The sequence below is a fragment of the Vidua macroura genome, chromosome Z (genome assembly GCF_024509145.1).
Source record: "Vidua macroura isolate BioBank_ID:100142 chromosome Z, ASM2450914v1, whole genome shotgun sequence".
NCBI classification, from domain to species: Eukaryota; Metazoa; Chordata; class Aves; order Passeriformes; family Viduidae; genus Vidua; species Vidua macroura.
In genome coordinates, this window is record NC_071611.1 from 31,151,319 (window position 1) to 31,175,178 (window position 23,860).

General features: G+C 39.3%; 1 protein-coding gene across 2 annotated transcripts in view; it reads left to right on the top strand.

The window, feature by feature from the left end:
* SMIM15 (small integral membrane protein 15) overlaps positions 1–23,860 on the top strand; it is a 77,814-nt gene extending 53,954 nt beyond the window's left edge. Inside the window, exons 1-3 of one of the 2 annotated variants that reach the window (XM_054002965.1) lie at positions 22,401–22,484; positions 22,603–22,659; positions 23,356–23,860. In XM_054002965.1, the coding sequence (XP_053858940.1) occupies positions 23,382–23,606 (225 nt within the window). In that variant the 5' untranslated portion in view covers positions 22,401–22,484; positions 22,603–22,659; positions 23,356–23,381 and the 3' untranslated portion in view covers positions 23,607–23,860. Of the gene's footprint in view, positions 1–22,400; positions 22,485–22,602; positions 22,660–23,355 lie in introns of those variants that run through there. The other variant, XM_054002966.1, reaches the window with a different exon arrangement.

The window sequence follows — 23,860 nt, forward strand, 5'->3', positions numbered from 1 at the left end:
ACTGTGAAATGTTGAAATGCTAGGGATACATTGTGGTCTGTTTGGGTGATACCCAGTTTCCCCTCATTGGACCAGCTCAGTGCACAGCCTGTCACATCAGTAGGTCTCAGTGGACCTACCGATGTTTTTGTTTTTCTTTTATGTTCTTGGGAACCAAAATCAGAAAATTTAGTAAATGTCTTGAAAGAAATCATTCATTTGAGACTGATATAATGCATTAAATCCCTATCTTAGCCAAAGAGGCTGTTGAAGTAAGTGGGAAAATTTAAGCACTGAGCCCTACATACACAAGATTTGATGAAGCAGAGTTTCGAGCAGAAGAGTCTCATCTAGAGAACACCCTGGATTCTGCTCTCATCTTTTCTGTCTGCTATCTCTTGCAGCCTTAATTAGATGAATGTGAGCAATCAGAATGAGATATAGGCATGACCAAGGTGTTTTAAATCCCTTTCTGTGATGACACCCTTCAACCAAATTAACAAATTAACACACTGTTAATTTTATAAGTTAGTCTCACAGCCTCTGGGCTCTAGAATCCCAAAAGCACTACCTAAATCCCATCAGATGAGCCTACAGTGTCACCATGAGACCTAGAAACTCGTGGAGTGACACGTAAGCCCTGCTCAGTAAATGTTCTCCAAGCACACCTAACTAGAGATGACAAAATGAGAACCTTCAGTGAATGCAATTGCATTTGTTATTTGTTATAGACTGTTTTGTTAATCCTTTTCAGATGCTGCTCCTAGTGGCACAGGTAACTCATGAGTCCAGTCTCAGGGCTAGAGCACTTATTCAAAATAAAAAAAGCAAGTTCAGATGCTTATTTAGCCACAGTGAGTCCACAAATCTTCCTTCACAGAAGGCAGTATAAATGCCTGGGACACAGGTTATGAAGCAAAAAAGCAAGTTTTACTGGACAGCAGAGTAGCAAGTAAAGGGCATGATTTTGCAGTGGGTCACAGGTCTTCTCCCAGGAAAAATGTTAGAATTCACCTTGTGCTTCAGCTCCAACTACAAACTGCGAACACATTTGGAGAGGAAGGAGTGAAACAAGCATACACACTGTGTTAATTTGAAGGCCTACAATACTCACAATATTCTCACTATGCTTCTTTGTAAATATTATGCCTTTATCACCAAAGCATCCTAAATGCCTTCTGTATCAGAGAATTTCTAGCTAGCTGGCTAGCTTCTCCATTCAGTTTCTGGGATATGTGTCTCATATTCACAATCACAGGTCTGCCTAATTTCATGCGAGAAAATATACAAAACCCATACACAGGGAATCTATTATGTTGTAAAAGGGGATAAGACTTAAAAGAGAGCCATAGCAGCAGTAAAAATGAGGTTTGCAGATGCTTTTGTTGTTCTAGGAAAGCATATAGGCACTGTGCCAGCTCTAAAGATATTTGCTCTGATTTCAACACAGAACAGAAATTAAAAAACAGAGAGCATCTTTGGTGAGGAGCAAAAGTTGAGAGCTTCATGGAAGGATGAAATTTTAGAGATGGATTTAATTGTTATAAAGAAAACACTGGACATACCAAGGAGGAAACACATGTAAGAAAGATGTAAGTTACACTTCCCCCCCATATGTGTTCATCTGAGTGTAGCTGCTGCTCGCCAGAGTCAAAGAGACAAGGGCAAACTGTCTTGGAAGACTGCAGGCACTGTGATGTCTTCAGTTTTAGCTTTCATATTTTTCAGATTCTGGAAAATAGTGTGTAACTCTGAACTTCATATAAAGTGTTAGCAAGTTCTCTTCACAGTTTAGTCAGACAAAACAATCCTTTTAGCTGAGAACCAAGGACACCGTTGCAGCTTCAGGCCCAAAAAGTACAAACAACAACAGCAAATTGAGGAGAGCAGTCTGGGAGGATGGGACTTCATAACCTGAAGCTGTAATTGGACAATTAACCCCAATATGTAAATGGACCAAAACTTATAAAAGTGTGAAAACTTGTGACACGCCGTCCATCTTGGGTCCATCTGGGGTCCAGCTTGGGTAGAGGCCCGGCCAGGCTCTTGTGCTGCCTAAAGTGTATCCTTTAAAGGCCTTTTAATAAATACCTACTTTATTCCTTTAACTCTGTATAGTCTCTGTTCCAAGTAGCCTTGCTAGGCATCAGCTGGGGAACGCACAAAGGATAAAAGCTTGGAGACTTACAATAAGAAAATTATTGTGGTTTAATTAAACTCTTCTGAAGGCCATATTTTTAACCATTACACTGTTAATAAAACAGCAGGTGCAAATAGTTTTAGGGACAAAATGAGTCACCAAGTATGTGGGAGATGGCAGGGTCTGGCCATAAGCATTACTGCACAGGGAACATGGCTGAGAAGTAGGAAGCAGCAGATCTATTTCAGACTTCTGAGTTTCTGAGTGATTTTTAGTTTCTGAGTGAATCACAAAGATTCAAATACTCAAGAGCAGCTTCTAATTCCAGATGCTTTTCTTTGGACACTGAGTCTCTTTCCAAAAGATCTGGACACCTGCAGTTCTCCCTATAATCAGATGGGATATTCTCTGTATGAAGTCATAAATATCTCAAGCCAAGATCTGAACAGCTAAGAGTGAGGTTTCATGTTCTGGCAAAAATGATCAGCCAGTAGACTGCTAGTATAAGAGCTGTCCTGATCCCACCTGATTCTCCCATGAGCTGCTTTTGCTCTTCTTGGGATAGATCTGACAAGAGAGAGCCAGGGGCTAAACTGGCAGAAATATTCACTTGTGGGGGTTTACATATCTTCCGGATTAGCCCCTTGTGTCATCCTCCTATGTGGCCTCACAAGCATTAGAGGGGTGCAGGGAAGCACAGAGGCAGTAAGGAGAAGTAAGGATTCCCTCTGAGGAAGTCATGTTTCAAGGCTAATTTGAACTATATGTCTTATCCTCACCATTCATTTGTTTCAAACTCAGCATTTGTAAAATTGAGATGAATACAGGTTATTGTAAGACCACATTAATGGGAGTAAGAATGAGGAAGTACAAAGACTAAAAGCAACTCCATATGAATACAAATCTTAAGTACATTGTTCTTATTCTCATGTTTCTTCACAACTGCATCTACTGTATTCCTTTCATAGAATCACTTAAGTTCAAAAAGACCTCCAAGATCACCAAGTCATTCTCACCTCTCTCCTTATTAAAGCTCTCAAACACATATATTTGTTTAGAATTAAATCTAGTTGAAATATGCTGGCTGTATAGTAATTTCAATCAGCCTATATGTTGAAACTGATCCTATCACTTTTAGTTTAACTTCATCTGTGCTGCTGTTACTCTTGTACCCTGAAACTCTTCAATCAATGCCTCTTATCAGAGCTGACAGGAGGCGCTGCTTCCAGTTCTGGGAGGAGAGGGCTTGCAGCAGGATCACCACTGGTCTGCCAATGCCTCTCCACAAGTCAGCCTTTGAGAGGCTACTACTTCAAATACCCAATTAGTGAAATTTTGGCTCTGCTGAAGAAGGCAGTGGGATCTTTGCCACTTGCATGAAGTGGAGCCAAGATTTCATCCACTCTATATGCAGTTGCAGTACACCGAGGCTCAGGACTTTAGGCTCCCCCATAAAAGGTTATTCCCTGCTTCTAAGATAACTCAGGAGTTTTTGCAGTTATGGACACCCATTATTTCATTATGACAGTTCACAGAGAGACAGATACGTCAGCATGGCTATGAGAAAAGGAGGGTAGATATTGAACATGAAATCATACTTAGAGCTAACAGATGTTGAAAGGTATGATGAGGGGTTTTCCCATAAATTTCAGAGTGAAAGAGTACCTGAAGAAGAGCACAGGAAACACCAAGCCTTATTTGTCAGCAACTAATTATAAAAAAATCCACATGAACTTAGCTTTTACTTTCCACATGAGCAGGTAGTCCCATTATGCAGCTCAGTGATAACAGCAATAGCAGTAACCAGTTCAGTCATATTCATTTTGATTCCTGTTGCAGCTATTTTATAAGTTGATTTATTGACTGAAACACAAAGTATGACCAATAATTAAAAGTCAGTGATACGTGATTATATTCCCATAACATCCCAATAACCTGTTAGTATGGAAAAATTACAGTGTCTACTCTGAAATATAGATCATTATCTACAAAATTATGTTTTATTTATAGCTGATAATACATGGCTAATAATAAAGTTTAATATCTAAATATTTTTCTGAAGTTTGATAGTATTAGGTACAATCGCATTAGTCCTTAGGACCATCCAGCTGAAATAACAGCAATTATTTGTGTACTGAGTACGGTATATTTAGTAAGAATTACCTTCATCACCTGCAAATGGCCTGCAAGTGGCCTACATCAGTAACAAATGGCCTGCAAGTGGCCTGTGTCAGTAACACACATGTAGAATTATTCCTTATCAAAAAAACAAACAACAACAACAACAACAACAACAACAACAACAACAACAAAACAAAAAAACCCCAAACAAACAAAAAAACAAAACAAAAAACAAAAAAAAAAACAACAAAAAAAAAACAAAAACAAACAACCCTGAAATTAAATTGATAAAGTACTAGAACCGTGGGAACAAAAGAAGCAGTTTCCTATAGGCACAGAATCAGGGCAGCTTGAGCTGTGAACCATTATCCTACAGATAGAACTCCATATGGTACTCTATAAAGTAAACATGGAGCGGAAGAAAAAAATCTCTAAAAGGCTGTTTTCTTTTGTGCTCACTGTTGAATTCACAATCATATTTTCGTGCATGGAAAACACAGTATAAAAAGTATAACAATCTCAGTGAGATTTTATTTATACTTCTTGTTCAGTATGACTTAAAAATAAAAGCCATAGAAAACGGGTATAATATGGTATTTCTCTTAAAAACAGGAAAACAAAATCTGCAACATTTCTGTTTGCAGCTGGTTTATAACAATTCAGTGATAAAATAAAAACTACTTTCTACCTGTAAGACACACACAGTCTGTAGAAATTGGCATCATCCCTTTGGCTAAATTTCAAACAACTAATTTTGTAATTCCTTAGCCATTTACTCAACACTTGGAAATGTGGACAAAGTAGACTATGCTCCATGTTAACTGCATTAAGCAAACAGCCATTCAAAGCAAATATTGACAGAACCTCACTTAATGCAGGAGAGAATGTCCATTTTCATTGCTTTATTTTCTTTAAAATGATGAAGTATTACACTTGTGAACACAGGAAGACATCTATATCCATTAATATATCCAAGCTTAAACCAGTCCCAAAAAGGAGGTTCATATTGCCAATTCATCCAGGCACTCACTTCTAAGTGCACTAAATCATGCAGTTAGTCAACATTGCATGAGTTTAAATCAACATGTAGATGGGTAGTTTCTTCTTATAAATATATATTCTCATATTTTAGTCACTATTGTGAAGTCTTTTTACAATTTTTTCCTTAAGCTCAAAAGAAAATAGGGATTCATCTTTTTAAAGGAAACATTTTGCATGTCCAAAAATAGGTAAATTAGAAAAGTTTCTGAATGCATAGAGAAAGAGGTTTCTTTTAAAAGGTTGTCATATACTTATTTCCTAGCTTCCTACTTCCATGTTAGGAAAGAGGACTGCAATTAAGTTTAATGAATACAACACTGGATTTATTCTGGTAAAGAAGAACAGAAGGAAAGTCAATTTCTTTTTTGTTTTCTTATGAATAGTAAAGTACATTGGACAACAAAACAAAAATTGATCATGGTTTACTAACAAAGGTGAGAGCTATCCATGAAATTCAAAGGTATCCTTTCCATGGCAACATCCACTGCATTTTAAGTATTTATCCATACAAATACCAAATAAAGTGAAACAGAAAATAATTCCTTCTAAAGCCAAAAGAAAATACATGCTTTTGTTATGCAAGCATTTTATTCTCTAGGAATAAGAATAATTTATAGCAACATCTCCCTGGGCTACCTCAAGGATATTGTGAGGCAAGCTGCTGACATTCCATAAGAAGAGGGTTTAGGTACCTACAGGAATACTTAAAAAGTATAACATTATTTAGATAAATACTTTCTTCATGTGTGCTACAGCAGCTTCCATGGCCAGGTTCTGGACTTATGTGTTTCCATGGTATTGGTCAAGAGGCTGAGTGAGAAGGTACAGGCTACAAGATTCCAGAGAGATTCTCAAAAACTTTGTCAGTTTACACACAAAGGTACTTTTGGATGGTACAGTGCTTACAGCCAGCATAAAGTCTCACAAAAACCACACATACTTTCTGTGAAATAAACATGTGGAAAGTGAGAGCAAGCCTAAGCGAGATGACCCGTGTATCCCAGTTTGCAGCACAGGGTCAGGCAGTGCTTTTGAACTCTTCTGTAGCTCACAACAGCACCCATACCCTGGCTCTGAGGAGGGAGGCTCTGAGAGGCCTGAATAACTGGTGTGGGACTTGGAAAGGTATCACACTGACAGGGAAAGAATAATAAGAAAAGCAAATGGACAGGCACTCTGATGTTCCTTTAGCTGGTGAAGTTCTTTCCATGTGCTTTTCTTTGTTTGGTATGCCTGAGAACACAAAATCCCACCTCCATATTATATGACTCCAAGGAGATTCTGTTGCCAGGGTGCTACAGCATTTTTTTCCCTACTTTTCTTGTTATTTGGGATGGCACTCACTTGAGAGACCAGGCTACTGTCCTTTATGTGATGTGCAATAACTCATATTTATATAGAGATTTATGTACACAATGTTAGCATAAATAAAACTGGTTTTATTATAACTAAGATTTTATTTTTTATATATGATTGATTTTTCCTTCCTTATTGGTATTTTTTCCCTATGGACATACAGGTTAACCAACTATGCATGTTAAAACTTGATTCCCTAATATCTGCCATAAAATTTCAATACAAACACTTTTTATTTCCAGATGCAATGAAAAAAGCTTTGTGTGTATTTATAAAGTCTCTCCTGCATGTTTCTTTCTGGTTTACAAATTTCTTTCAAAGCAGTGTGGTCAATACCGAGTTGTTTATGATAAAATGAACAGAGATAAGCACAGTTTCATGCTGGAAAGAGGCAGGTAAAAAAATATCTATATCTGTACTGAAAAGCAAAACATAGAAACATGAAGTTGTGTTTATTTATGGAGACAAGGAGAGATTTTTTTTTTTTTACTAAATGTTTATGCCATGTGAGAAGCAAGCCTGCTCTAGTAATGAAAATTATGTAGTGCAAATTCATTTTACATTGAGGAAAAGCGTCTACTGAATGCCATTCTCTTGGTTATGAGGACTGCTAGTAAGCTTTTTAAGGTATCTGGTTTGAAAAGTGTGAAGCACCCATCTGAAGCAACTACATGTGCTTCTGGAGTAATGTGGGGAATCACATCATTTTGTGTGGGAGGACTGTTACATTACATCATGAGAAGGAGGAGGAGAGGAGCAGTACATACATTTGGGATTATCTGACTTGTATATTCACAGTAAGTTGTTTATGGATGGTCTACTCATGTGACATTCCTTTAGCACTACACAAACAAGGAGGTATTTCCAGAGTTACAGTTAATTCTTTCCCAAACTGAATGTTTCAGTTAAGTCTAATAAATTTCACCCTTAAACCATCATTTCTTTCTAGCAGCTATAATGTGGAGTCAGGGCTCAATTGTAGCAGGTAGTCAAGAGTAATTCCTTCACCAGTTCTTGCTAGACAGACAGCTGAATTAGAAGCACAGAAGAAAAATTCAGTGAATGAAGTAGGGGAAAATTATCTGTGTGAATGGAATGCGACTCAGGATGGGGATGGGATGGAACAGCATTAGGGACAGAATCAATCTGTCTCTGGAAGGCCCACTCCTACCTGCAGGGATACAGAGCCAGCAGCTTGAGAGAGGAGGCCATACAGACAAAAGTGATCTCTCAGAGGACAGCTGTTTTCTGGCACTTGCAAAATGCAAGTGAGTCTTCTTCAGCCTATAATGCTGTACAGAAGAAGGTGTTGTGAGCTTCCACTTCAGCAGCCTTCTCTGACCTCCTCAATACCACTGGCATCATCACCCGTTTGCTCAGAAGTGATGGAAATGCAGGTGGTAGATATTACGATGCCTAGCAGAGCCAATTCAAATGGGAGCCTCTAGAAGCTTTTCATGCTGGGTTACACAAAACACTTATTGGGTGACATTACAACCTAGATTTGTTCTAAGGATTGGAAACTGTTAGAGTCAGATTTGGCTGATGTGCCCTAAGGTCTAGAGATGTCCCATGGGCCACCATCTGAAAATATGCTTTACAGGAGAATTGCTCCTTATTATTCTTGCTATTTAAAAGACTCACATCCTATCTCATCCCCTAAAGGACCTGGATACAAAAGACTTGATGTGTTTCTGTAGTATGACAGACTAATTCCATGGATAGGTTACTGATAATGTAGTTTGACATTACTGTCAAACAAATTTAACAGCCAGCTGCTACCAACACTCACAATTCCTCCCCACCTCTACTTGCTCTCATGCCCTGGCACGAGGAAAAATGTGTTGGAAAAATCTCGCTGACTCAAGGAAGGAGAAGCAGTGGTGTGTGCATGGGGAAATGTTAGCTCATAGGTCCTGCCCTTCACCTGGGGCAGCATTTGTCAACACAGCAGCACAACGGGTTAGAAAGTTAGCTTATTATAAAAAATAAGTTTATTTGAACATTTGTCAGAGAACTGAAAAGCCATGGCAGTTTCAAATTTCTTAGCATCCAACACAAAACTGAGCTCTGCTGCCTTTAATTCACTTTGGAAGCAGAAAATGTAAAGAGAAATTTACACAATATGCATGTCTGCAAACAGACAGATTCTATAAATTCTATAAAGCTATCCCACTTTATTTTATACTAACAGTCACAAACAGATGACTTCCAAGTATCCAGCTATTTTGTTGGTAAAAATCTTGTGGAAATCTAACCTAGGAAAGGCAACCTTTTAGCTTGCACCAAGGATTTTACAATAGAAATACTTTGACTCTCTGTTAGCAGGGTCCTTCATATGGAGGAATACACAGCTAATAAAAACATAAAATATAAAATACCATATGCTTCCTAAAAATTAATCTAAATAAAAACTGTCCCAAAACATATTCATCTCAATTCCTGCTTTAGGCAAAGTGTAACTGCCCTGAACTAATGTAATTGTTTGTTTCAGAAGAAAGTTTCTGAAATAAATGGAAATTCCAGGTTCTCATTCTAACTCTTAGGAAAGGCTGCAAGGCGTAAGAAATTAGATATTTCAATCAAGTCCACAACGGAGATTGTGTCTGCCACAGTCTCTGCACACATCTTCAGTATTGGACCAAAGTACAGGGCAAACACTTGGCCCTTATCACTGCATCATGTGTTCTAGGAAGAATAAATCTCAATCAAATAATAGGAAAAATCATGATCTCTCTCAGATGGACACTTCATAGTCTGACTTCTATTTCACTTAGAATTCTCAAATATCCAAACATATTTAATGTATTTAATAAGCAGAAAACATTTTATTTTATATATATATATATATATATATATATATATATTCTCTGTGAAGATGTAGTTCTGTTTGAAAAGTTTTCTGACCTTCAGAATTAGGGATGTTAAGCAATACTGAGAAAAAAGAATTACATATCCTTTATTTCCTTTTTTATATTTCTTGTATGTCATCACTAGATATGTGTTAGATAGATGTGGCCCAAAAGCAGAATCCCGAATCTGATACTTCCCAAACTACTTGGGAGTTCAGGAATAAGAGAGTACTCCTCAAGTGAGGCCCTAAGCTCTGGGATCTGATTCCCCCTGGATTTAGAAACATTGCAGGCATGCTACATAGATCCTCTTCTCTTAATGTTCAAAGAGGATGAGGCCTGAGAGAGGGAAGGGCTGGAAATAACAAAGAACAACATAGGTGGGGTTTCATAACACTGGTCCCCAGAGTGCCTTTGTTTTTTGTGGGTGAAGATGTCAATAGTAGCATCAAAAACAGGAAAATCTGATGAACTGAAGTATGCACTGAAGCCTCAAGAGCTTTCACCAGGCTAGATGCTGACAGGTGCTTAGACCTGTGGGGCACTGTACGCCTTTTACTTGTTCCACAATGAAGACAGTATGAAGAAACGACACAGTATCATTGTACCAAATATACCAAATAAACACACTTACTAAATAATACACAAATATGCAAGATATAGCTAGAGGCATGCTGCTGCTCTGTCTGGTTTCTGGCAGCTTCTCTAAACTATTACCACTAAAAGCACTAAACTGTGTAACTAAAAGGTGCATGAGTGATTTAGAGAAGCACTAGTATATCCTTATACACTACAAAATCATATTGGTGTTGCAGAAATCAAATCAATAAATAAAAATGAATGTAGACTATACCAAGAAAGCAGCCCACTGTTCTTTTTTTTGTGTAATGAGAAAAAGTTACACGCAATGTTTGAGTGACTTATGGTCAACTAGGACAACATTCTCAAATATCACAAATCATAACTGAGAAAGATTCAGACAATAATGCTAAAGTAATACTGAAGTGGTCTGGAAGCTGAAGTGGTTTGAGCTGTATCTAGTTTCAGCAGCCTGTGAGGTAATTTAGTGCATTGTATTTATATTCTAAATGTTAACCAAACAAGTAATAAACAATTATATACAATTTTCTCCTCCAAACCAAAATTAAAACAATAAAATCCTTTAATGTAAGTGCAGTAATACTAGCTACAAAGACAGATGTATCCACATTTTGGCTCCTTTACATAATGCAAACAAAATGCCAAGGCATTAAAGAAGATATAAATGCAGATAGGACTAGGTGCCTCTTAAATAAGTTTTGGTCTAACTGAGAATTGTGCTTATAGAATTAAATTTCCTCTTATTTTACCACTTTCTGCATAGACATTAAATGAATTCCCTCTGGTGTTCACATAGGATAATTCCAAGTGTCTTTAAAATAGAAGTGGTAGACATTGGTATTAACTGTTCTTTCATATTGCATGATCATACAATACACATCCCCAAATACAGTATGATAGAACACTATTCTGTTTATATACATATATGCATATATTATATATGAACATATATGCATATAGTTATATATTTGCCTGGCTTATTACAGACAACAGTGCAGTTCAGTTTTGACTGTGGTATGCTACATCTCGGTATCTGAAGTTTTGGTATTATGCAATTCAATAGACTATTAGGGTGTAAAAATGAAAAATGACAGAAGAGATATCTCTGAAAATAAGTTTGACATTTCCTAGTTTGAACATTACTAAAATTAGATCTTTAATAACACACCAGCACATACACTTTTATAGCATTCTTACTACAGACATCCCCAGTTAGAAAAGAAGTGGGGCCATGGGAGAACTCCTGACTAAGATGCAGTAAAAAAAGTTTCTGTATAGAACGCCAATTATTTGAGATTTGCAACCAAGATCAAAGTGCAACCTGCTTACAAGAAAATGTCTCTGAGATGGTGAATGAAGTGATGCACTCTAATGCAGAAGGTAAATGTTAAGACATCATGTGCTTTTCCTACTTACTGACCACAGTACTGAACTGGCCGGCTTTTCAAAAAAACAAAAGGACAGATAATAAGAGATTAGTTTCAAGTGAACACTAAACTTATACCATTTCATGAAATCACTACCTTGTTACATTTGCATTTATTATGTTGCTTTCAATGTATTTTTTGTTTTTAACAGATTTTTTTCAATAGACTTTTGCACAGCCTATAGTTGATTGAAAGTCAGAGTCTTTTAAAAGTTGCTATACTGGAATCAGGACTGAAGATTTCTGAAAAAAATCAGATTTGATTGTGTGTGACTTATCAGCACCTCTTAGGAAGGATTGCTGATTTCTCTCCAAAGGGCCAATATAAAGTAACTTCTTGAATCCCAAGTTCTGCCACATGGCGGCAAAGTGGTGATATTTAACTTACACATTTTTTTTTCTACCTATGATTTATGGGACTATTAATATAGCCATTTCCTATGAAGGAATCAACAAACCCACCACTGCGGCATCCCAATCCTCACTTACAAGATGTTTTATACTTCTCTGGCACCACCAGCATGTTAAAGGAAGAAAATATTTTCTGAGAATATCTCCTCACTGGTCAGCCACTGCCAGCATTAAGGGATCTTATCTGAATCCCTGATACAGGGGATTGGGACACAACTATTTTGTACTTTTTGAGGAAAGCACTGTGGAAGGAAAAAGTCCTCCTACATGTTTTACCTGTCTTGATTATGTGCGTCTGTTTTAATTTTTTGTCTTCCTGAGGCACAGGCATTTTGTAAAGCATTCACCCAACATGAAATTCAGCAATAATCTCTAAGCAATTCACATAGCCCTCTCCTCTGCCTTCGACTTCTTTTTTTCTGCAAGTTCTCCAGTGGTGTAAAATGAAGATGCAGCTCCCAAAAAAGCCCAACAATTCAATACCTGCCTCCTAGACTGATGGAAACAATGATTTTATGAGTATATCTTTTGCATCATGCTTCTCAATGTCATTTTTTTGTATTTGACTCTCATTCCAATCAAGTCAATAGGAAATACAACACCAACATGGGCAAGGCAGAATTGGACTAGGAGTGATGAATTTACTTCATCTGACCAAGATGTCTAAGGTCTGATCTTTCCTCGGCTTGGAGCAGTTTGTGGGTATCACCAGAATTCACATATCTTTCTGTTCACTCTTCCAAAACAGAGAGAGAAAAATTTCCTATTGAAATGTTTCAGCAATTAAATAAACACAATGAGCACAGAGAAGTTAAAACTTCAGGACTGAGTGTAAATATTCTTGATTGGTTAAAAATGTTTTAAGAATGAAAAGTAGGAGCCATGCCTCTCCCTGCCTTGAAAAGAACTGTGACTAATGTGAAAAGAGCTTTTAAATCAGAGCAGGAAAAATTGTGCCTTCTGGTTTTTGGAATATTTCCTTGATATTTTTGATGAAGTGAAAACTCTCCTTGGAGAAAAAACATTGCCTCCTATAATGCATGCCTGATGGCAGCAGGGAAGAAAAGGCTTCCCTTTCAGAAGCAAATTGGAGAAAAAAGCATAAAATTTAAGGACAGAAATTAAGCAAAACTTGGAATGCAAAAATAGTTCTAGTCATGCAGGTGTTTCTTTGTTAATCACAGTTTACTGACAAATCTCAGAATCAAGAACATTGTGTCATATTAGGCTGAGAGAGTCTTGAAATGTGAGAGCAATAATTCAGTATCCACATGACATAAAAGGCTGGGCTGAATCACAGCCTTCAAACACATTAGGAAACACTTCCATACAAAAAGGATGTCATAGCCCTTGGCTTTCTCCAGTAAACATTATACAGTGCGTAAAATAACAGAACAAACAACTTGGACAGGTGTGACACAGAACATGAACACCTACCTCATGATTCAAGGTAGATGAAAGACATCATTGTTGGGAAATAAAGTGAATCAGACTCACAAAAGAGTCCTGTCTCTTAATCTGGAGGATCTTTACACAACGTAACATAATATTGAATAAGACTGTTATAAAAGCAACAGCAAAAAAAGTATGTTTTTTAATTGGAAATAAAAACTATGTATAGGAGACAAAAATTTTCTTTAAGTGCCACCATCAACAGGCATTGTTGCCACTAGGAGCACTAGTTTCAATTTAACAGAATATTCACTAAACATGTAGCAGATTAAGTCCCCTGTGGCCACCTAGTCTACATGCAGTTTGGTTCTGGCTACAGGCAGAGCAGTTCACCTTACCATGGCCAAAACCACAGCTGTGGATCTTAATTTCTTTCTCTAGACATCAAAGGAAGGCAACTGAAATTAAATAGATCTCTATTGGATCTTGGAATATTGAGATTTATTAGGGCCCCAAATGCATCTCTTCTCCAGGAACCATGTTCAAAGTTTTGCACACCTCAATATATGAAGAACACCAAACCATTAGAGTATGTACAGAGAACAGTGGCCATGATGGTGAAAGATCCTGAGGATAAAACTTTGGAGCAGCAGCTAAGTTCACTTGGCTTCTTTGGCTTGGAGAAGATAAAGGTGAGGTGTGACCTCCTTGCAGACTACAACTTCCTCTAGGAGAGCAGGGGAGGGGATAGTCCTGATCTCCTCTCTCTGGTCCCAGCAATAAGACACAAGGAATTGGAACCAAGCTGCATTAAGGAAAAGTTCAGATGGGACTTTATGAAATGGTTCTTCACTGAGAGGGTGGCCAGTCACTCGAACAGACTCCCCAGGGAAATGATGATGACAAAAAGCCTACCAGAGTTCAAGGAGCACATGGATGATAATTTTAGTCATAATTAGGTTAAGTTTTAAGCACACTTCCAAGGAGCAGAGAATTGGGCTTGATGATCCTGCAAGCTTCCTTCCAACTGGAGATATTCCATGTTTCTCTGATTCTATGATTTAGCTGTCAAAGGCTCAAGCTCACCACTGGCTTCATGCAGCTCTGTGACCTTGAATCAGAGGTGTGCCTAGAAAGAGTGGTGTGAGAAAAAGCTGTAGGTGGTGGGGTTCTGTCCACTTTTGCTGTAGAGCAGCTTGTAAGCTCAGGCTCTTGCCCTCAGTCTCTACTTGTACTTGGTCTTCCACCTTCCAGCCTCTTGGCTCTGATCCTGATCTGATCACTTCATATTTTGTCTTGGTCTTGGACTGCCTCATTCCTACAGGCTTGCCTGGTGGTCTGGTCTGCGACCTGAGCCTTGATGCCATTACTAGACCTGCTTTGCTCTTCATGCTCAGGCACTGTGGGACTGCACCCATGCCAGTGTCCTGCCTACCTCCACGCCTGGCTTGCCTGCTCTCAAACTGGCCTGCCCTTACTGTTTCCTGCTCAGTACAGCAGGGATCCTTTGGAGGGTTCAGAATAAATCCCCATGCTGGTTCTGCAGGTAGAGCTCTTAAAAAGAATGAGCACAGAAAGAAACACCTCTACCTTTAAAAGTATACCTGACCTCTTACATAGAATTTCTGCTACCAAGGGAATCAGATGAGCATTTGAATCTACTTCTCTTCTATGCCTTAGAATGGAGAAACAATTGAGGGAAAAGCACCTGATTTTGTTGCAGTGTAAAACATCCTGACAGCAGCTTTTGGCTGTCTGAGCTTTGTAAGCTAATCTATCAGGCTCGTTCTAAACAAATCAGATGTATACTACTGTATTTGGTGACAGTCTAAGTTATACAAGTTTAGCTGGTTGTTTTTTCTTAGTGATGCTATTCTAAAAGTATATTTCATATATTTGAAACTTAGGACTGGACCTGGTATTGGCAAAGAGAGACAAGCTGACACCTAGCCAAAATGGTAAGTGTGTCATGAACAATTCAATTTCAAGAACATACATTTTTACATTTGCAAAATTGACCCCCACTGTTATGATGAAAGTAAATTTATGTCCATGAGATTTCTCAGCTGTGAAGGCTCTAGTAAGAACACTATTTCCTATAATCTGAAGAAGAAATAAATGAGTACAAATTCCATAATAGTGGAATTACTTTTCTGATTATCTTTTGAGCATGCAGTACAATTTAAACATGTGATCCTCAGGTTGAGGTACTTCAGATAACAAAATCAGCATCAAGATTAGCTGATGTTTAGATATTCTAATTGTGGGGATGTTTCTTTAGGTTTAATCATTCTTCTTTGCTAAGAATGAGCTGAAAAGCTTCTAGCTTTAGGTGTTTTAATTTTAGCATGAAAACTAAGTAAGGGAACATACTGGAATTTTCTTTTTGTTTTGCTAAAGACTCCTTTGCTAACAAGAAGAAGGCAAGAGGGATGTACACATAATGCTACAGACTGTTAAAGCATTCCATTTCATAGAGCTAAGAATTCACACAAGGTACAGACTCCCACTTCCACTGACAACAGTTTCTTGCCATATAAGATAGAGCAGGAAGCAGCAACAATGCTGGCTGTCTTTCAGATCTGTGACTGATGCATATACTACTTTTCTAAATTAACTTAATTTTGAAATGGTCCATCATTATCAATACTGAAGATTTATAAAGTGTCTTTCAGCAGCAGAGAGATCACAATACTTTATAAAAAGTTCAAACTTTATAAACACACATAAGCAAAGAAACAAAAAAAGATTTTCCCATGTTCAGATAGAAAATGACACAGGATAAAACACACAGGAAAAATATACCATAAGGTCTAGTTGCCCAAAAAGGAATAAGTTATTAGAATTAGGGTGCCTTACTATTACAGAAGTCCTAACTCATTAAAGTGTGTCGTATTATGACAGTCTCCAACTTCACTTTTACACTAGAATACCTGGTGTCCTGAAAAAAGAAAATCAAAACCACTGGAGGTATGAAAAGGAATTTTGTTGAGGAAAATGTATTATTTGAACTTGAATTTAGCAAAGACACTAGAAGAGCTGTGAGATGTACCCTGACTATGTAATGAACACTTCAAAGTATTGAAACAATAAACAATACAATTATTACTGAAGTATCAGGAACTCATTCTTACAAAATATGCAGATCATGATGATTCAAGAAAAGAGGTTTGTTGCAGCGCGCCGTCGGGGGCGTGCTGGGCAGCAAAAGCAGGGGCGTGACCGTCCCCTTGTGAGCTCTGCAATTCCCAGTAATTGCTGGTCCGGCACAGGGACAGATAATGATGACACGGGTCTTTGCGGTAAAGGCTGGATGAGTTTATTAGGTAGACAAAAGTAAAACCAAAGACTAAAGACCAAGCTGGGGGGTGGAGGTGTGAACAGAAGTTTTTATACAGTAACTCAGGAGGAGGGGTGTAGGAACATTAACCAATGAGGCTAACGCTGGGGAGAGGTCAAAGGTGGGACTAAACTATTGTAAACATGTCAGAGGAAATAGGGGAGTGGAATAACACAAAGTAACAATTAGGGCGTCGAGTATAAAAAATAGAGAGGGAACACTCTGGAAGGAGGGGTTGGGACAGGGAGGATTGGCAGGGAGAGTTCTGGGAAAAAGGGGCAGGGATGGGGAGGATTGATAACTTGGAAGGGAGGAGGTTAGGGATGGGCTTGGGAAAATTGACAACTGCGAAGAGGAGGGATTAGGGAAGGGAACAGGGGACAAACACAAGTTTAATACAAAATCACACCACCACAGAGGTTGTTGCAGACACTACTCTGGGACATTTTTTCAACTCCAGTTAAGGACAGTGTGACCTGCAGAAAGCAGCTGTAACACTCAATGAATAAATATTGTTACTTCTTACTGCTCTTGGAAAGAAAATATGAAAACAATAACTGTGCTCAGCTTTCCTATGATTAAATGTGGTGATTACACAGAAGTGTGGCTTCTTGTTCTCCAGTTCTCAGAACATGCAAAGGACTTATGTACGCTCTAGGTGTTTTAGCTTAGAGTGTATGTCAGTCAAGTTAAAACAGGATGTCATTTAAGACTTAAATGTCAATTACTCTTCTCAATTTTGTCTTGTCTGCTGAGAACCCACAAAAATTAACTCAGCTGTACACAGTTTTGAGATGTCCAGCTGCACACTAGAAATACCAATATCTATAAACAGGAATAGGGTAAAAACATAAGAAGAAGTTTTAGAAGTGAAACCCTACTCCCTGAACTTGAAAAAGTTGTATTTAAAACCCTTACTTGCACATAGCTTTGTAACAGACATAAATTGCTTGTTAAACTTACGCTTCTACAAAATCAAGGAAAACCTGAATCCTAGAAGTTCAACTAATAGTCATGCTAACAGTGTTTCTTTTATTCAAGAACCTCAAAGTATTTTAAGAAGGTGAATAAATATTAGCACCTACTATACATGGAGTTGATTCAGTGGAAGATACACTGTTTGGTTTGTATTCCTTGCACTTCAATTTGGCATTTCACTAAGGTGTTTAATCCTCAATCCTTAGGGCCCTCCATTGTCTGTGAGCATAACCAGGCAGCTTCAGAGAAAGACTTGCATTGTGGAGGGCCTGAATTATTGTTCAGACCTACCAGTCTTTCTCCAGTGCTTTTCAACTTTGTTGAAATGGAGATGAGACTTGTGGAGATGGCTAAAATTTTCCAAATCAGGCCTAATGTCACAGCTGCTATATTTTCTTGTGATTCCCATTTCTTATCTGACCTGCTACACTAAACTACCTCTGGGAAAAGATCTGAGGATTTATAAAGCTGTATTGATAATGATTTTTTTTCTTCTCCTTCCCTTTAATATAATCCACAATTCTAGAAGTCAGTTAATACTTGCATCAGTCATGACCATAAGATAATACAGATCCCTACCATTTGAATAGCTCATTTTTCTGTGTTGGATAATTCTTTTTCCTTTTTGAACTACAATAACACCTTCAATAAGAACATATGAAACTAGAGTAAGGCACGATACACTTCAGTTCTTCAGTTATATTATTCATTACAACAGGAGTAAAAACAATGCTATTACATTAATGAGTCCACCTAGAGTACAGGAGCATTTGATCATTCTTTAATCAAATATTAGGCAAATTTACTTCTATGTTCTATTACCTTCTTAAGATATAAAAGAATGCAGCATATTTATTTTTGAGTCTTGCACTGTCCCAACATGTCCCATCCTTGAATATATATAGGAGTAGAACAATTTATAAGGGTTGTTTGAAGTAATTTAGTACATCAGCAGTATTAATCATGATTTTTACACTTTTGTCTTGGATACTCAGACCTAACTGTAGGGAATGACAGCCAAACTACAAATATTTGGGGTTGATCATGCAATTTACAGAATAAAGATAGACTGCAAATCCACTTCAACATGAAACACTAAAGTTCTTAAAGGTTTGTAGCAGAAAAAGAATCCTTAATCCCAAGTGCTGCAAAGGAGTTTTGTTGGCTTAAGTACAATTGTAAAAAACAGAATGTTTATTGGCTGGCACGTACTGTGAATACATGGTCAAAAAACTTCCAATAAAGCTTTCACAGCTTAGCTATTCAACAGGGTGGAGAAAAAATAAACAGTCTTTTTACTTTACAAAACTCCTAAAAACCCCCACCATTGTGCAATGGCACAAGAATTCCAATTAGCTCTTCTAGAAACAGAGATATTCAGCAAGTGGACTACACCTTGCCCAGCACATCAGTAAGTACACATAAGGATTACTGGAGAATTCATTGGAGATAAAACCCCTAGCTTCAAGGAACTAGTTTATCCTCAGACTGTACAAATGAGAGAAGGGTACAAATGAGAGAAGGGTAGCTAGAGATTACACTGAGGGAAATATTTAGCAGTTTCCTTATACAGAAAGATTCTGGACTACTGATACATGTCAACACATCTGAGTGAAATGAATACATTTACTCAAAGCTTGTCTTCACCACACACAGCCAAACACTTCACAGACCCTTCAGTTACTGTTGGTGTGTCAAAAGCTTTGCTTTCATGCAAATAACTCTCCCACTTTCCATGCCTGTATTGCATTCCCAGCATTGTATCTTATTTTATTATTTCTGGATTTTTGGAGTGCTGCTTCCATTTCTCTGCCCACTCCCTCACTGTGATTTTTGATCAGTGGATCCTTCCCTGAGAGTTATAAAATTAATGACTGTTTCAAAATACACACAGGCATATACATAACTATAAATAACAGAACAGGGTCATTTAAAGGAACTCTATATTAGATGTAAAAGAAAGTGCAGATTTGCAAAATAGCACTTTAGTAACAAAACCACGGTTAACATAAAACATGCTTAATATGGTCTTTTAAAGCACTCTAATGATGTACTAAGGGTTGTGTTGTTTTGTGCAAGTTGTAGTTAATTCTGAAATTTCTGTTCTCTCTTTGACTACCTAAAGTACAACAGCTGATGAATTCAGAAAACCAAAACAAGTATCCTGATCTACCACAGCCTCGTGGTTGAATTGTTCTGAATTTCATAAAGTGCAAGCCACAAATGAAGCCTCCCCATCTAGCAGTATTCCCCACCTCCTCATTCCTATTAAAGATGCACTGCAGCTTTCATTCAACGTGGTAGTCTGGGCTGGCTTTCACAGATCTTAAAAGGAGCAAAATCATTACGTACAAGACTTCTACTACTTTGCCAATATAACCAGTGAATAGCTTCACAAACTGTTAGGAGGAGGAGGAGAGCAGAAAAAGTAATTATGCAAGATCTGTTTTCTAGGAAAAGCGAATTTAAAATTCCTTCCTTTTCTTTCTTCCCTGCCACAATGAATCAGGTACTTTTCCTTTTTAAAACTATAAGGCAGAGAAAAAACTGAAAGGCAGACAGATCAGACAATTTCTATTATGTGAAAGACAGGAACGAGAAATTAATTTTGCAGTGGTTATATTAAAAAAGCTTGTATATAGCTGCTGACTAAGTCAGTGCTTATTTTGGAAAATGTATCTGAATTTGACATTCAAGCATCAGAAATGCAACTGTGTCCCCTCTAGCTGAATACACAATTTTAGCAGAAATAGGATATACTTATATAATACCCACCTACTTTTTACTTAGCTATACAACATGCAAAATCTTCTTATCGTGATACCATTAGATACAACATCTCAGAAACAGTACCTAGGATCCAATAAATTGATATTGTTATATTCTACCAAGATTTACAAACTACAGAACAAACCCATAACTTACTCTAAGAGTTTTAATGCTCACATAAATGGCGGAGTAACACAAGTACAGAGACGTATGTACAGATAGCTCCCAAAGATCTTGGAGTCTTTGGGGGTCCTGGACTGGAAGCTAGCCATCATTATTTCAATTTACAAAAAGGGCATGAGGGAAGATCTAGGAAGACTTCTTGGTACAATTTCAGTACCTGGAAAAAACATGGAGAAGATCACACTGGCTGCAGTTGAAAAGCACTTGAAGAATAATGCAATTATCAGGCAGAGTCAACAAAGTTTCACAGCAGGAAAGTACTGTTTGACAAGGTTACCTGCCTAGTGGTTGAAGGGAAGGACATGGATGTAGTTTTCCTGGATTTAGAAAGGATTAAGAATTCTTAAGTTTGGATTAAGCCTTCTGTTGCTGTCCCTCACAGCAGCCTTCTGAACATATTGTCCAACAGTGGGTTCACCCAGTGTGCTGGGTGAAGACCTGACTGAAGCGCAGAGCTCAGTGGGGTGCAGCGACGGGGGCTGCATCTGGCTGGTGACCAGCTGCCAGCGGTGTTCCTCAGGGTGCAATTCTTAACAACGTGCTGTACCTTTTGCTTGGCCCTGAAGCGGCCAGGCACTTGTACCAGGTAACAGTTTTAGGTACCTTTCAAAAGAACTATCCTATCCTATCCTATCCTATCCTATCCTATCCTATCCTATCCTATCCTATCCTATCCTATCCTATCCTATCCTATCCTATCCTATCCTATCCTATCCTATCCTATCCTATCCTATCCTGTCCTGTCCTGTCCTGTCCTGTCCTGTCCTAACCTGTCCTGTCCTGTCCTGTCCTGTTCTCAAAAGATATTACAAGAGGCTGAACACAACAGACAGGTTTTTAATAAAAACACACAAATAATGCAATTTTCCACATAGCAAAAAATTGCATTCCACATACTGAAACTAAAGCAATCTAGATTATTAGCCAATTGTCTTGTCAGAAACGCTTTAGCAAAATGTTATTTGCCTGTTTTCTGCCCTTGCATTCTGCCCTTGCAATAATATAAATATTCACATAAAGATATATGAAAGCAGATTGCTGTGATGGCATTTGCTGGTATAGTACAGAGAATTGACCCTGAACTGCTTAATACAATTTGAGTGATTGCAAGATCCTCTCATGTATTAACTTAATATCCTAATCTACACTTTTCTTTGCACTGGAAACATAACTAAGTTTTTATTCACATACGCGTGTCTGTGCAAACGGAGAAGGCTTGGTACAACATACAAAGGCAAAACAGGATTTTTTTTTGGTATTGATTTTTCAGTATGAGCAGATGAAAGGCTCAGAATAAACGGCGATCAGCTGAGTATTTTTGCTGAGGTCAGTCCACTGGGGAGCAGTGCAACAGCCAGCGCTCCAGCACGGCCATGTGGCCCCGAGAAGAGCCACGGTGCCCCCACCGGAGCGGGTCAGCAGTCCCAAAAGGACCAGGACATACAGGTGGCAACTTGCCGAGGTACTGGCAAGGTACCCGCGGTCTGCTCCCGATCGTTCCTCGCGCCGAGCGGCCCCAACACGGGCGAGCGCACGGAGACACCACGGGGCTCCTAGCTCTGCTGCGAGCCGCATTCCAGTTTCCAGAGGCTATAGCAGAACGTGAACGACCCATCCGGGTACCTCGGAAACTCCTTCTTCCCGGCTTACAGCTTTCTCTTAATGGAGCGACGAGCCCTCCCACTCCCCACCGCGCGGCTCCCGGCGGGCAGCGGCGCCCGCCCCGCGCTGGCTGCGGGCGGGGCCCGGGCAGAGGCGGCGCGGATGGGGCGCGGCGGGGCCGCTCCAGCCCCGCGGCGGGCGGGCTCTGCTCGCCGCTCCCGCCCGATCGGGCTGGGCGGGGCAGGCACCTCCTTCCTGTTTCCGCTCGGAATCCCGGAGCCCTCCAGGGCCGCGGTACCGCGGGGCAGCGGCGGGCGGGGGGCGGCCCCAGGAGCACGGCTCGGGCGGGGGGCGCCGGCGGCGGGGGGACATCGCCGTCCTCTCACGGCCCGCCCGTGTGTTCTCTCCGCAGGGAGCTCGGCTCGCCCTTTCGCCGCTCGGCAGGCCCGGAGGGTGCCCGGGGCCGCAGGTGAGGCGGTGCCGGCCGAGGCGGGGGCGGGAAGCTCGGAGGGAGGCGCGCCGGGGCCGGCACCGCTGCGGGGGTGTTGGCTGCCCCACTGCCGCCAGTTCAGTACCCAAAGCCCTGCCGGGGCTCCCTCGCCTGCCTGGTGAAACCTATAGAGAGATAAACCAACCAGGCTGGCCTTTCTTTCACTTCAGAGAACCACAAACCGCACTTTTTTTCCCATTTAGCAATACAGTCTTGGTAGCATTTGCAGCTCTGTTGGATTCAACGCCTAATTATTCTATAAGCGCTGAACTTTAACTTAGGATCAATGCTTTGTATTACACTTTCACATACTATGCACTGCTTTTAACTTCTAGCAAAAATGATCTTGCCCTTTGATAGTGAACAAGGACAACTTATATTAAAATGGTACTTGGTATGACAAAATCGGTAGGGTTGAAAGGGACCTCTGGAGATCATCCAGTCCAACCCCACTGCCAAGGCAGGGTCACCTCGATCAGGTGTCACAGGAACCTGTCAATGTGAGCTTTGCATATCTCCATGACTTCCCTGGGTAGCTTTTGTAGTGCTGAGCCACCCTCAATGTAAAGTTGTTCTTCCCCATGTGAAGGTGGAATTTCTTGTGTTTTGTTCTTGAGTATGTGTGCTTTTATTTTGATGAGTACTCAGAAATTATTTTTTTAAAATATTCTACAGGTTTTCTCAATAGGAAAACAGAAAAGATGTTTGATATTAAGGCTTGGGCTGAGTACATCGTGGAGTGGGCTGCCAAGGACCCCTACGGCTTTCTCACAACTGTGATCCTGGCTCTCACGCCACTGTTTGTAATTAGTGCAGCGCTGTCATGGAAGCTTGCAAAAATGATTGAGGCCCGGGAACGAGAGCTGAAGAAGAAACAGAAACGCCAGGAGAACATTGCAAAGGCCAAACGAACAAAGAAGGATTAAATGGGCAAAAATGGCCTTGTGCAAGGAATCCACTTTTAAAATGAAATACTTGTACATTTTGTGTTGCAATTGTCCTTTGATACTTGATCCTGTTATTTCTTGAAGTATGAAATTTAATACTTCCAGTGTATTTTTTTCCTGCTGATTTGTGTTAAAATTTGCCCAAGCGACACTTGTTAATTATATTTACTACTTGTATTCTAGTGCAGGTTGCTTTTCTAAATTTGCATGTTAAATTAAAAAATTAACCTCTT